This window comes from Neophocaena asiaeorientalis, unplaced genomic scaffold, assembly GCF_003031525.2.
Source record: "Neophocaena asiaeorientalis asiaeorientalis breed wild unplaced genomic scaffold, Neophocaena_asiaeorientalis_V1.1 scaffold10, whole genome shotgun sequence".
Taxonomy (NCBI): domain Eukaryota; kingdom Metazoa; phylum Chordata; class Mammalia; order Artiodactyla; family Phocoenidae; genus Neophocaena; species Neophocaena asiaeorientalis.
The window spans coordinates 4,589,933-4,603,046 of NW_020172817.1; the positions used below are offsets into that span (position 1 = coordinate 4,589,933).

The following is a 13,114-nucleotide window of genomic DNA, read 5'->3' on the forward strand; positions in this document are numbered from 1 at the left end:
ACCATATGATCATCTCAATAGATGCAGAAAAAGCTTTTGACAAAATTCAACATCCATTTAGGATAAAAACTCTCCAGAAAGTGGGCACAGAGGGAACCTACCTCAACATAATAAAGGCTATATATGACAAACCCACAGCAAACATCATTCTCAATGGAGAAAAACTGAAAGCATTTCCTCTAAGATCAGGAACAAGACAAGGATGTCCACTCTCGCCACTATTATTCAACATAGTTTTGGAAGTCCTAGCTACGGCAATCAGAGAAGAAGAAGAAATAAAAGGAATCCAAATTGGAAAAGAAGAAGTAAAACTGTCACTGTTTGCAGATGACATGACACTATACATAGAGAATCCTAAAGATGCTACCAGAAAACTACTAGAGCTAATCAATGAATTTGGTAAAGTTGCAGGATACAAAATTAATGGATAGAAATCTCTTGCATGCCTATACAGTAATGATGAAAAATCTGAAAGAGAAATTAAGGACACTCCCATTTGCCATTGCAACAAAAAGAATAAAATACCTAGGAATAAACCTACCTAGGGAGACAAAAGACCTGTGTGCAGAAAACTGTAAGACACTGATGAAGGAAATTAAAGATGATACCAACAGATGGAGAGATATACCATGTTCTTGGACTGGAAGAATCAATATTGTGAAAATGACTATAGTACCCAAAGCAATCTACAGATTCAATGCAATCCCTATCAAATTATCAACGGTATTTTTTATAGAACTAGAACAAAAAATCTTATAATTTGTATGGAGACAAAAAAGACCCAGCATAGCCAAAGCAGTCTTGAGTGAAACAAAACAGAGCTGGAGGAATCAGACTCCCTGAGTTCAGACCGTACTACAAAGGTAGAGTAATCAAGACAATACGGTACTGGCACAAACACAGAAACACAGATCGATGGAACAAGATAGAAAGCCCAGAGATAGACCCACTCACCTATGGTCAACTAATCTATGACAAAGGAGGCAAAGATATACAATGGAGAAAAAGACAGTCTCTTCAATAAGTGGTGCTGGGAAAACTGGACAGCTACATGTAAAAGAATAAAATTAGAACACTCCCTAACACCATACACAAAAATAAACTCAAAATGGATTAGAGAACCCACAAATGAACACCAACAGAAGAACACCCACAGAGACAGAGGAGCAGGCTGGGCGCGCAGCACACACCCCTCCAAAGCCGAGCTGTCATCCTTCCGGGAAGGCTGCTTCCTTCAGTGACACCATTAACCACAGGGTCACAGAGTTGAGCCCTCTGTCACCCTAATCACATTTAAATTCTTAATGAGAACTGGATGAGGGTCAAAGGGGTGGCTGTGATGGAAACCTTATTTATGATGTCCAGGTTCTGGTCCTTTCCCTACCGAGCTTATGAGAACAGCTGAAGCATAACTAGAAGACGGAACATTTAAAAAGAGGGAACGAAGTTAACCTATTCGGAGATCCCTCTCCTGGGAAGAGGAAAACTACTTCGGAGGTGTGATCTTCTTCGGCGCATCTGCACGTCAGTGGTCATGTTTGGCATCTTCTCTGGCCACCGACACGCAGGGACTGCGAGCACTGTTAGAGCTCACGCAGGACCCCACGAAATTCTGTTCCAGGGTGTGTTCATCTAGTTGCATTTCCTTCAAATCCATAAATGACAGCCATTATTTTATCCAAATAAAAACACCTCAGGCTCTTTCAACTTCGCTGCATGTCTAAAAATTTTTATAATAAAACACTGGTGGGAAAACACCCCATGGCACCCACATTTCTACATTCTTTTCAGGTAGGTCACAGCAGCAATTAATCTTCTGGGTTTATTTGCAATTCTGAAAGCTGCCATGGTTAGAGAGATTTTCCCTATGTGTTATTATGCTTCAGACTATCCATTATTCCCCCAAGCAGCCTGTCCTTGTTCAACTTTATTCACATCATCTTAAAGGACCTTTCTAGGGGCCCACAAGCAACTCACACACCTCCAGGCCCAGGGGGTGGCTGCAGCCCACACTATATGTTACCATTCCAGATGGCACACGAGCGGGGGCCACAAAGCTCTTCTCCCACCCACGATAATGGCCAATGCACAACACACCACGACCTTGACAATGACAGGGACCAGAGGTGGCCACAGAGAAGTGTAGGCAGCGCTGCTTTAGGCTGAACGGGGCTCCCGATACTTTAATTCAAACTGCTTCTGGGTGGGGGGCTTTGTTTCTCCTTCATCGTCAAACTACCGAAATGCATACAGTTAGCAGAAAAACCTGACCAAAGTCCCTACTCACAGCTTTCACACGAGACTCTTAAGATTTTTTCCCCTTTCTATCCCACTCTGTTTCCTCAATTGCTTCACACTTTAAAGGTTTCTAGAGTTGAGATCACTCATAATTAGCACCTGGAGCAACATTCCAGCTGCCTTGCCAAGATGCCGGGCAAGGTGGGGCCTCTACCTTCCCTGTTGCCTTCCCTCCTCAACAGAGACTGTTTCTAGATTAAAGGGATACTATTTCCTTCTTAGAAGCGTCAGTGCAGATCCCTATGAATGCAGGTTCCCTCCCATAACTATCCCTGAGGAAGCTCTAGTAGTTTCCATTGAGGCAACCACTTGTGTCTTCCTCGCGGCCTGAAGTTCCTGAGCTTTCTTCCTCTATGTCTTGAAAAGGTGTTTCGCCACCCAGGCTTCCAGCACAGCAATTCACTTTCCTTTTGCTGTTTTCTAGGCGTGTTCACTGAAGCAGGTTCGCCTGTTTGTGGGCATGTGGGGAGTGTTCAGGGCACACATCACATGTTACCTCTGAAATAAGGTACTGTGACCAGCACATCAGCAGATGAAGCTGATGTGAAGCCGAATCCACACAAATGACTTAGTAACTGTGAGGGACACTGGAAACCATATCCCAAAGCCACTTTCCCACCGCAGCCCTGGCTGGCAGAGCCTTGGCCCTGCCAGGGAGGCTGAGAACCCAGAACTGCCCTTCCCCGCCCCCCTGAAGCCAGGGTGTGGGCAGGCACCCCTCTCCTGGCCAAGGGGACTGTAAGGAAGTGGGCTGGGCTGGAGGGACCTTCTGAAAACACTGTCGCCCGGAGAAAGTGAGAGGACACGACACCGCTATCCTGCACGCGTGGGACACCACAGTAGAGGGGCCGGCGCTGGGAGCTGCGGCACACAGCCGGCACCCCAAGGGGATGGCCAGGCACAGCCAGGAGCCCACCCAGCCCTGATACCACTGTGCGGCTGGAACTCCCTATACTTTGCAATTCCCTGTGTTGTGAGATAAGAACTCAACAACCCCTGATGTCTAAACCTGAGAGTCAGGCTTTCTGTTACTTGCTGCCAAAGCACCCTAAGTGGAACCCTCAAGTGATGATGAGGAGGGACAGGAGGGGATAAAGGACAGCAGTTGCCACTTGCGAGTCCCTACAGCGTATCAGGCCCTGTGCAGCAGCTAATATGAGTGACCGCGTTACACCATGCAACGGCCGCTCAAGTCCGTACTTTTCTCTCCACTTTACAAATGAGGAAAGTAAGGGACAAGGAGGTGGAACAGCGTGCCTGAGGTTGCACAGCGGGCTGGGCGCAGCCGTGGACTTCAGGGCCCCAGCGTCCTCCTGGGCTCTGCCGTGTGAACACAGGGCTCCGGGCTGGCGGGGGGCGGTGGTACCAGGCACTGACCTTCTCTGCCTTCTGGTGGAAGACGGACGACATGTCCAGCAGAGTGCTGCGCTCGTCCAGGGCGGCCGCGAACGCCTTCCACTCCTGCTCCAGCTGGCTGGCAATCTGCTTGATCTGCTGGGAGGCGTAGTGGCCCGACTCCACCAGGCGGCTGGCCACCGACATGATGCGGTTTATGTTCACGTATACGTTCTGCGAAGGGGGCAGAAAGCGGGGCTGGTCAGGGGAAGGCGCACGGGCTGTCTTTCCAAGAAATGCGGAGAGCGCTCGCTGAAAAGTTACATTTTAACAGCAGACTCAGCTGGGGGGTAATAGGACATGTGTTTTGCTATTTGGATTTCCATAAACCATAGGTACTGGTTTCAGTTTCTGTTTTTAAAACTGCAAAATTACAGGGCTTCCCTGGTGGCGCAGTGGTTGAGAGTCCGCCTGCCGATGCAGGGGATACGGGTTCGTGCCCTGGTCCGGGAAGATCCCACGTGTCGTGGAGTGGCTGGGCCAGTGAGCCATGGCCGCTGAGCCTGCGCGTCCGGAGCCTGTGCTCTGCAGCGGGAGAGGCCACGGCAGTGAGAGGCCCGCGTACCAAAAAAAAAAAAAAAGAAACTGCAAAATTACAGATCAACTAGCTGGGAGGGATACTGTTAGGCACAAAGCAGTCACACACACAAGTGGGTGCACACAAACGCACTATGACTCGCTTCTTGGCCTCAAATCCCGAAAAGGGTCCAGGTGGCAAGCAGTTACCCAGAACTGCAGGAACCCACCGCTGCAGTTTGTAACTAGAAGCCAGAAACGACAAACTATGTACTTAGCAACCAGAGGCTATTTTGTGTGAAAACAAGCTCTCCTTTCTACATAAGCCCAAGTCATCTTTCTGGTGCCAACAGAAAATCTGTAAATGGATTCACATTCACCAAGGAATATGAACTGGGGTGCGAACAGAACAGTGCTGTGTTCAAACTTTAAATCACACTTTTCTACTGTGTTGCAATCTCTGTCTTCAAGTCCACTAGCTTGCCGCAAAATAAGGGTGCAAGGTTTTTAAAAAACAAAAAAGCATTTTTCTTGCAAAAGGAGTTCTCACTATGGTATTTCCCCTCCCACCTTCAATCTTCTTTAAGCGTCACACTGCAGCAAAGGCAGAGTGCGGGATGCACACCTTCAACAAATCCCAGGCTGCTGCTCTCCATGTATGTATTACTCATTATTTTTCATGGCACATCACAACACTACACCTTGCAATGGGTCTCCCCAAACCGTAGACTCACCTCTGGCTCCTCCGATTCTTGCCCCTAAAACAAACCTAATTATCCAACCTACCCAAACTCCTCTACAGTCTTCCTCCTTCCTGCCATGGTCCTCCAGGCCAATCTCCCACTGGCTCGCACCTGGACCCCTACATGAGCCTTGTCACTGTCACCTAGTCTCCAGCCCACCCAAGTAAGCGTCCTAGAGAATGCACTTGTCGTTCTGTCTCTGTACCTTCATTTACTCATTCCTTTCCTCCACTTCTGACCTAAACCTAAACTAGGTGGAGTCGCCTTTATCTGGGTTTAGAAAGCCAGACACCAGTCTCGGAGGTACTTCTCCGGGCTGCAGGCTCAAATCAGCTACCACACATCCGGGTGTCTGCAGCGGCAGGGAGGGGGTACTTTGTGAGGCTGTGACATCCAGTCAAGGCCACAATCCATGGGGAACTGGCCTCACTGCCTCATGTGGCATTAACGCTCTAACTAGCATCCTCTAGGTCAAGAGCAGTGTCTGCCCTTCTCATAGGCATTCTCCCTCTCTGGTGACAGGTGGCCACATTCACTAAGTTTTGCTTTCTCTGTATGCTCAAAGAGGAAAATCTACCCAAAAGGTCTGTCGGGAAGAGCATCGGCAGATGCCCTCTGTCAGCATCCAGAGAAGAGCTGTCCATTTGGATGGCTTCCTTGTGGGTCCCCCTTGACGCTGTTTCAGGGCCCTGGATTACTTTCATCCCCTCAAACAGACTGTGCTCCGCACATAGAGTACTGCTCTATGCTTTATGCCTCGTCCATACCTCTGTCACTTACTGCAGGAGGAAGGAACCACGTGGCACAAAGCCCAAATGAGTGTGTACACAAGCACGGCAATGTACAAACGTACAACTCCCTACGTTAGAAGTACCTCCACCTAGACTCTCACCATCATAGACTTTAAAAATACCTGTGGGGCTTCCCTGGTGGCACAGTGGTTGAGAGTCCACCTGCCGATGCAGGGGACGCGGGTTCGTGCCCCGGTCCAGGAAGATCCCACGTGCCGCGGAGCGGCTGGGCCCGTGAGCCATGGGCGCTGGGCCTGTGCGTCTGGAGCCTATGCTCCGCAACGGGAGAGGCCACAGCAGTAAGAGGCAAAAAAAAAAAACAAAACAAAAAAAAAAACCTGTGACAGGAGGATGAGCACGACTGTCGCTGTCCCTAAAATGCTTTCTTAAAAGATTATCAACTTTGCTTACTGATATCTAGCACTTTCATTTTCTTTGTCAAAAAATGTTGAAAACACTGTAGATAGCACAAGAAAGGGCTGAAGGTTAACAGGCCCCGGTTCTGCATAAATAAATGTCCTAGACAGATACTGAGGAGTCAGGGAGGTGTCCGGAACCAGGGGCTGGTAGGCTTTTGGAAAGCGCTCCCAGGAGCTGTCACCACGCAATGCACAGGGTTACAACATCCTTTTTCAATTAAAATTTTTACTTAGAGAAGTGATAAAAATGTATCATAGAAAAACAGAAAATATACTTAAACCTAAAAAAGTCACCCATACTTTTAAGAGTTTCTTACTTACTATACTAAAAATACTGACAGTATTTTTAATTAGATGATAACGTCACTGATAATAACTACCATTTATCAAGTACTTGCTTTGTGTTCAGCACTCTGCTTAGTGTCCTACACATACAGAGTAAGTAAAATAATGTAATACCGTGTTAGGCAGAGATTATCCCCACTTTAGAGATTAGGAAACCGAGGCTCAAAGAGATTAAACAGACTGCCCAAGGTCATGCGGTAAACAAGAGTCAGAATTTAAAACCTCTACATTCATAACACACTGCACCTGTCTTCCACACATGCTTCCTCTTCTGCTGATTCCTAAATGTGTCACAGTAATGCTGGGGAAGGCAGAGGACCCTCTCTGGTCACTTCTAGTTTTTACAAAATATATTTTAACATTTCTAGTTTTTAAAGTATGTGATATGGTCAGCTGAATGTGCCTTTCACCATTACTAGAAGTTTCGGAATATTCTGAAAAATTGATAGGAATTTTTTTAGGAACAAATTCTTCTAAGACGCTTCCCCCAAAGGCCCACATTTGCGTTCTCTTCACCTCTCCCCAGGCTGAATCACTTAACCCCAAAATTCTCTTACCTCAAACTCAAGAACAGTATCAAACTTCTGGGACAGTGTCTATTACAAACATTTTATCGCTGAATCTTATCTTTGAAACTACCTAAAGTGGAGCACTTTGTGGACTGAACGTTAATTAAATGGCGTCTTACTGAACTAATTTAAACGAAGACCCCGTCTGCATGTCGTTTCAATGCTCTTTAACGCACGTTACAAGGCTAAGAGGGTGAATTCTCATAATTCTGGCTCAAAGTCCACACCAAAACTCTGTCTCTAAGGTGAAAATTTCTAGAATATCTCTCTAGGGAAGTAACCATATACCCTACAGAACAACATACAGCTCTACTGCAGTTATATTAACTCCAAAAATGTAATAAGACCGTTATTTAAAATTCACTGTTGGGTTTCTTTTGGGGTGTTTGTTTGCACTGTAGTCTCGCAGCTGTCCAATCACAAGAGGCCCAGGGCGTCAAAGGGAGCCAGAGGATTCCAGGCACGGCTGGCGTCCAGACCCGACTCCCTGCGTTCACCTTGGGAGGAGCGCTCACATTTGAGGAGAGCTGAAGGATGCCCTCCAGGTGAGCAGCAGGCTGGCTTATTCCTTCAGTGTGCAGGGCAGGCGGCCAGCAAACTGACACTGGGCTGGTCTCGGAGGCTCACTCGGCCTCTGAAAAGCTCTTCTGGGTCCCCGCGGGCTCCCAGGACGTACAGTGCAGGAGCCAGACTCAAAACCGTGCACGTGGCACTGGCCAAGTAATTGGTTCGAGTTTCACTGGTTTGTCTGTTTGCTTGTTTTCCCTTCTGTTTGCTTAAAACTTAAAACGAGCTACGTAAACACTGCTCCCACAGAGAACTTCCCGCCCCTGGAGGTCAGCTGCTGCCGCTGAGCTGTCAAAAGCCCCTGCATGGGCTCCCCGCAGTGTGTTGGGAATGATCTGTGTAAATAACCTCCCGTTTTATACTTTCACAGGCAGGATACCTCTGTTCCCACAGGATCTTACCATGCAGTTCATGGCAAAGTGGTTGTGCTGTGTCTGAAGCTCCATTGCATGAGGATGGCTGGTCCCAATCTCAGTGTAGCTGTTCAGAAACAGGCCCTTGTTGTGCGTGATCCAGTCAAACATCTACCGGAATGAAGAAAGACAACCTGGAATCACTCCAGAAAAAGAAATGACTGACGCGGCTCCCAGCACGGGACCGAACCAAGAAAGAGTGGCGTCTTTCCTCTGACAACCTCTCAGGCGCCAGGGCCCAGAAGATTCTCGACTTCTAACCAGTCAGCAGCTCTGAACTTGCAGGAGCTACAAGAAAATCTTATCTAGTGTGTTCCTTTGACAGATGAGGGACTAAGGAGCAGATAAGTAAAGAGCGGTATTCAAATCCCCCAGGCTAGTTAAAACTCTCATCTGCTGCCTCTCAACCCCAGTCTCTCTTCTATACTGAACTACATAATGAGGCACACCGCTCTGCAAAAAAAAGACCCGTTAGGTGAAGTTACAAGCTTACAGGTTTCTGGATGGGCTTTGCTTTGACCACAGATTACTGACAGCAATTCCAATGACTAAAAGGTTATGCTCTTCAGTGCAAGGATAAAAAAATTTTTAAAAATCCCTGTGCAAATGCAAACAATAAAATTTACCGTAAAAATAAAAAGAAATGGGGGAAAACTTTAACAATGACGTCTCTCAAGATTCTATACAGATGCTACCTGGAAAAGGATGTTAATTTCACTGTTCCCAGGAAAACATTTAAGGAAAAAGAAATGATTATCAATTAGCACTGCTTCTGTGATGTGAATGTGACTTCCAGGAACAGTCACCTGTTTGTCTAGTAATTGAAAGGAAGATTTTCTAGCATCTTTGACAAGGCACTACAGTGGAACCTTGAACAACAACCTGAACTGCACAGGTCTACTCACATGCAGATATTTTTCAGCAAATGAGTACCTATATTTTCATTTTACACATCTTTAAATTAACTAAGTGTGGGGGAGAGCTGTGTTCAACTAGAGATCACAGTATATGGAATCAAAAGAACTAGAGTTGGAGGCCTGATTCTATCCACACTGTTTCAGCCTGCTGTCCTCGGGTGAGTCATTTATCAATTCCTTTGTCTTGGAGGCAGAGAGAGCAGTCTGGATTTTCAACTGCAGGAAGCGTCAGCGTCCCTACCCCCGTGTTGTTCAAGGGTCAGCTGTACTTTAACCATAAAGAGAGGTTAAAAGCTTACCAAATAATATTACTGGAAAATAGTGGTGGACTGTCACCTTTCAAAAGGTCCTTTTATAGCAAAGATTTTTAATGTTTTCTAACTTTACAAAAAATTTTCCTGTCCGTGAAAAAAAATTCAGTGAGCTCAAATTAAGAGGGATCAATTCACTCACGTTCACGGCTCAACGTATTCCTCTAAATAAGTGTCCTGCTTTCACGTTGCTGAGACAGACAAGAGCTCACTTTAGCCAGTTGGTCTGACTCGAGCACAATAAGGAAACATGAAACCGTAAGTAATTATCGCCTCTATTTCCCAGAAGCTATTATTTTTAATTCATTACTCGCCTTTTATTGTAAAAACATACTCAACAGTAGATCTGAAGGGTGTTTTCTCACTGGCTTTTATGAGTGGAAGAGCAGTTATTAGAAAAATACTCACATGAACAACTACTGCTTTCAATAATATATCCTACAAAGTTTTCACTCTTAATTGAAAATATTCTCGTCTATCTTACAGGCATTCTAAACCAAACTATTAGTAATTAGCAACTCTAAGTTTCTAGAAGAGCTCTGCGTTGCACAGGGAGTAGCAGTGGAAAGCAGACTGAGGGGAGATCTCTGAACCGACACTGCCGGTCTCCCACCGATGCCGTGCGAGTAGCTTACCCTTCCCCAGCCCTTTCATTCTGCCCTTTCTCCTGACCAAACCAGCCTCGGCTGCCGAGACCCAAGGATCCAGGAAGCCTCCCTCCGTGGCGCATTTTAGCGTCCCTCCCCCGTCTTTTACCTTCTCAGCATCCTGTTCAAACAGCCTCAGCTGAAAGCACTGGTCCAGCTTTAGCTTCCTCACGTGCCACATCTGATGCAGGTGCTGCCGCGTGGAGTGCAGCCTGTCCAGCATGGCGGACACCTTGGGTAAGAGGCTCTGCAGGTCCGCGTTGCCTGACCCCGAGTTCTTTTTGGGAAAGCTGTCACTGCTCTGAATCCTCTGCAGCAGCTTCTGTCCCTCCAAATCCAAGTCCTCTATGGGGGCCTTAATCACCTTCTTCTTCAGCTGGGAATGTTCCTCGATCATATTCCGAGCCCCCTCCAAATCCTGAGGCAACTCCTTCTTAGCTAGGATGTCCTGAAGCTCCTCCAGCCGAGACAGCATGTGGGTGGCATTGCTAATGTAGTCTTCAAAAGCAACTCGGATTTCAATCCATTCTTCATGGTTGTATTCCAGGCAGCCGTCAAATTCGGGCGTTAGCTGAGAAGGGTCAACTACTTTGGTAAGGCCTTCTAAAGAGACCATATTTGTCTTAAGGGGAAAAAAAATCATGTATGAGAAGATGAACCAATCTTATACGGTCTTATCATAATGCAGTTTGCAACGCTTAATCACAGATTTTCAAACTTAAAGCAAGCAATCCGTTTATAGAAAACGTAACATACCTTGCTCTGGCCCCATAAAAACAAATGTAAATGAAAGAGGCATTAGTACAGTCAGCGAACGACAAATCCATTAAAGCAACACATATATGTTAGTTGCAATACCCCAAATTATAGAATCATATGAATTTCAGGACAGCTAAAGATATTAGATTTCTTTCCAAGAATGCGGAAATTAACCCACTATCTTAGGCACATTAGAATATGAATGGCTTTTTTAAAATGTAGAAAATACACAAGGGTTATTAGCAAGAAAGCTGGCAGAAGCTCTTCTCACAAAGTTGGAGAGAGAGGGAATGCTTCATTCACTGCAATAACCGGCAGCGATTCTGAGCTGTGCAAGTGTTGTATTCAATACATCACCGACTACATTCCAATCTAACGAAGTTTTAGTCAATTACAACCTGAGCAAGAAATCTTCATCTCATCCTATCAGAAGATGACGCAGACTTAATATTAGTATTATGCCTCAAGGAAGACATAACTGGGGGTCAGGTGGGGTAAATATGAAGACAAAGGGAGAGGGAAAAGATGTGTGGCCTAGAACCAAAAGATAAAACAGAGAAAGGCTCGTTTAGCCCCACCTCTGTCACCTCCAGCCTTAGAGAAACCTAGAACTGTATCTCTGTGCTGTTTGACATAAGGAACGGCAAAAGGCAGCAGAGCGAGAAAGAGGGGCGGCTCCTCGGCCAGCACTTTTCCCTGAAGCATGACTGTCGGTTCATCCCTGTCTCGTCTGCCCAGACTTTAATAATGTCCGTGGAGACAATCACTTCACAGACAGAAGTTCGTGATAGTGTACAGACAAGTTCAATAGAAAAGCCAGTGCAGGAAACTTTTAAAGGCCCAGAGGGAAAGATCACAATTAGACAAGCAAAAACCTGCATACATTATACCACCACATCGTTATTTCTGCTTAAAACGTGTATCATTAAATACAACACACTTTACATTCTGCGTCAAGAGAATAACTAATATAATATCCAACCAACTGTCCTCCAAAATCACTTCTTCTTGTGTGTGAAGATAAAGGCTTACTGGTTTCACCTTTCATCTAAACCTCTTGGGTGCAGTTTCAAATTAAAACTAAATTCAGATTTCAGGTTGAAAATCAATACCATGGACTGAGAAATTTTTAAATGCAAGTAATGTACCCATGAAAAGACATTGAAAAGCGTGTGTAACGTGTAACATAAAGCTTAAGAATTAATACTGTGTGGTATGTTTAATACTATTACTGCTGTTAACCTTGAAATACGTGAGTACATTCACTGAAACCTAACGTTTGGGCCAAGTGGCTAGAGGAAGCGATCTATTCAACTAACAATTATTATAATTTATTGTTAGAAAATACTTAAATTTTATTACAGAATATGGCATGAATCAAGTTTCCAGCTGGCCAGAATACTTTCCCCCCATAATCATCTGATGAAACCAGTTGCATCAAAGCCTTGTCAGAACCCTGGTAGCTTGCTTAAGGAGAGCAGTTTCCAGGGGAAAGGAGAGTAAGCCAGCGGGTTGAGGTCTGTTTTACACACTATCTGAAAGACAACGACCTTGTGTGCTAACTGAATCCAGAGCCCCACATAGGTTTTCAAGGCACCTCTCCCTTTTCATAAACGAGAGACCTGACGTGTGAAATACACGGCACACCGTCCTCTCCAGGACACGATGAAAAGTCAGTCTCTCCCACACATTTTCCTCAGGAAATGTGAAGTTGGGCATTTCTCCCTAACATTCCCTTATTTCCAAGGCTGAGGTAACGATGATGACTCTGAAGCCACCTAAAGCCACTTGCACTGAACAGTAAAGCTATTTTATCCTGTGTAGTAAAAGGAAACAGGCTTCTCTTTCTAAGACACACGCCTTACACCCCAGTAGCCCCATTACCCAGAAACAAGAGGCCTGGAACCTAAACCCTCCATGGGCAAAACACCCACTGGGATAAGGCGAGAAAGAAGCCTAATTGTGTTATTTTACACAATAACTAATTTTGCATGTCATATGTACGTCAGATATGCAGTTCTTGTTGAATACATGGTTTTTAAAAATCTATAACCAGCCTAAAATGATGACGGAAAAGCTTTTAATAAACCACACCTACTGGTTTAGTTGGTCTGGCTACACAGGGAAGTTACCTCAAATTCAAATTTAGAACTGCCAAAATTAGTCCTCTGTTTCTGCCAAAAGTTGTCTGGCTTGATTATCAGTGCAACGTGAATGCAGCAGGGGAAGGACTCTTGTAATATCTTGAGCAGAGGCTTGATGGAGTCCCACTTGGACCCACGCATGTCCACGATCACCGTGAATCCTCGCTTGCAGACTTCTTCACTACAGAGAAAGAAAAGACAGGTTGAAACCACGCAATTCCCACCACTTTTTCTGGTCAGAGTCCTGCTGGGCAAGGCCGATTCTGCTTCCGTCATCCTG

The 13,114-nt window shown here is 45.6% G+C and overlaps 1 protein-coding gene across 1 annotated transcript in view; it reads right to left on the minus strand.

Annotated features, from left to right (window-relative positions):
* TRIO (trio Rho guanine nucleotide exchange factor) overlaps positions 1-13,114 on the minus strand; it is a 237,022-nt gene that overhangs the window by 199,787 nt on the left and 24,121 nt on the right. The window contains 4 exon segments of the mRNA XM_024741724.1: positions 3,676-3,867; positions 8,045-8,167; positions 10,041-10,553; positions 12,823-13,015. Coding sequence (XP_024597492.1) covers positions 3,676-3,867; positions 8,045-8,167; positions 10,041-10,553; positions 12,823-13,015 — 1,021 coding nt within the window.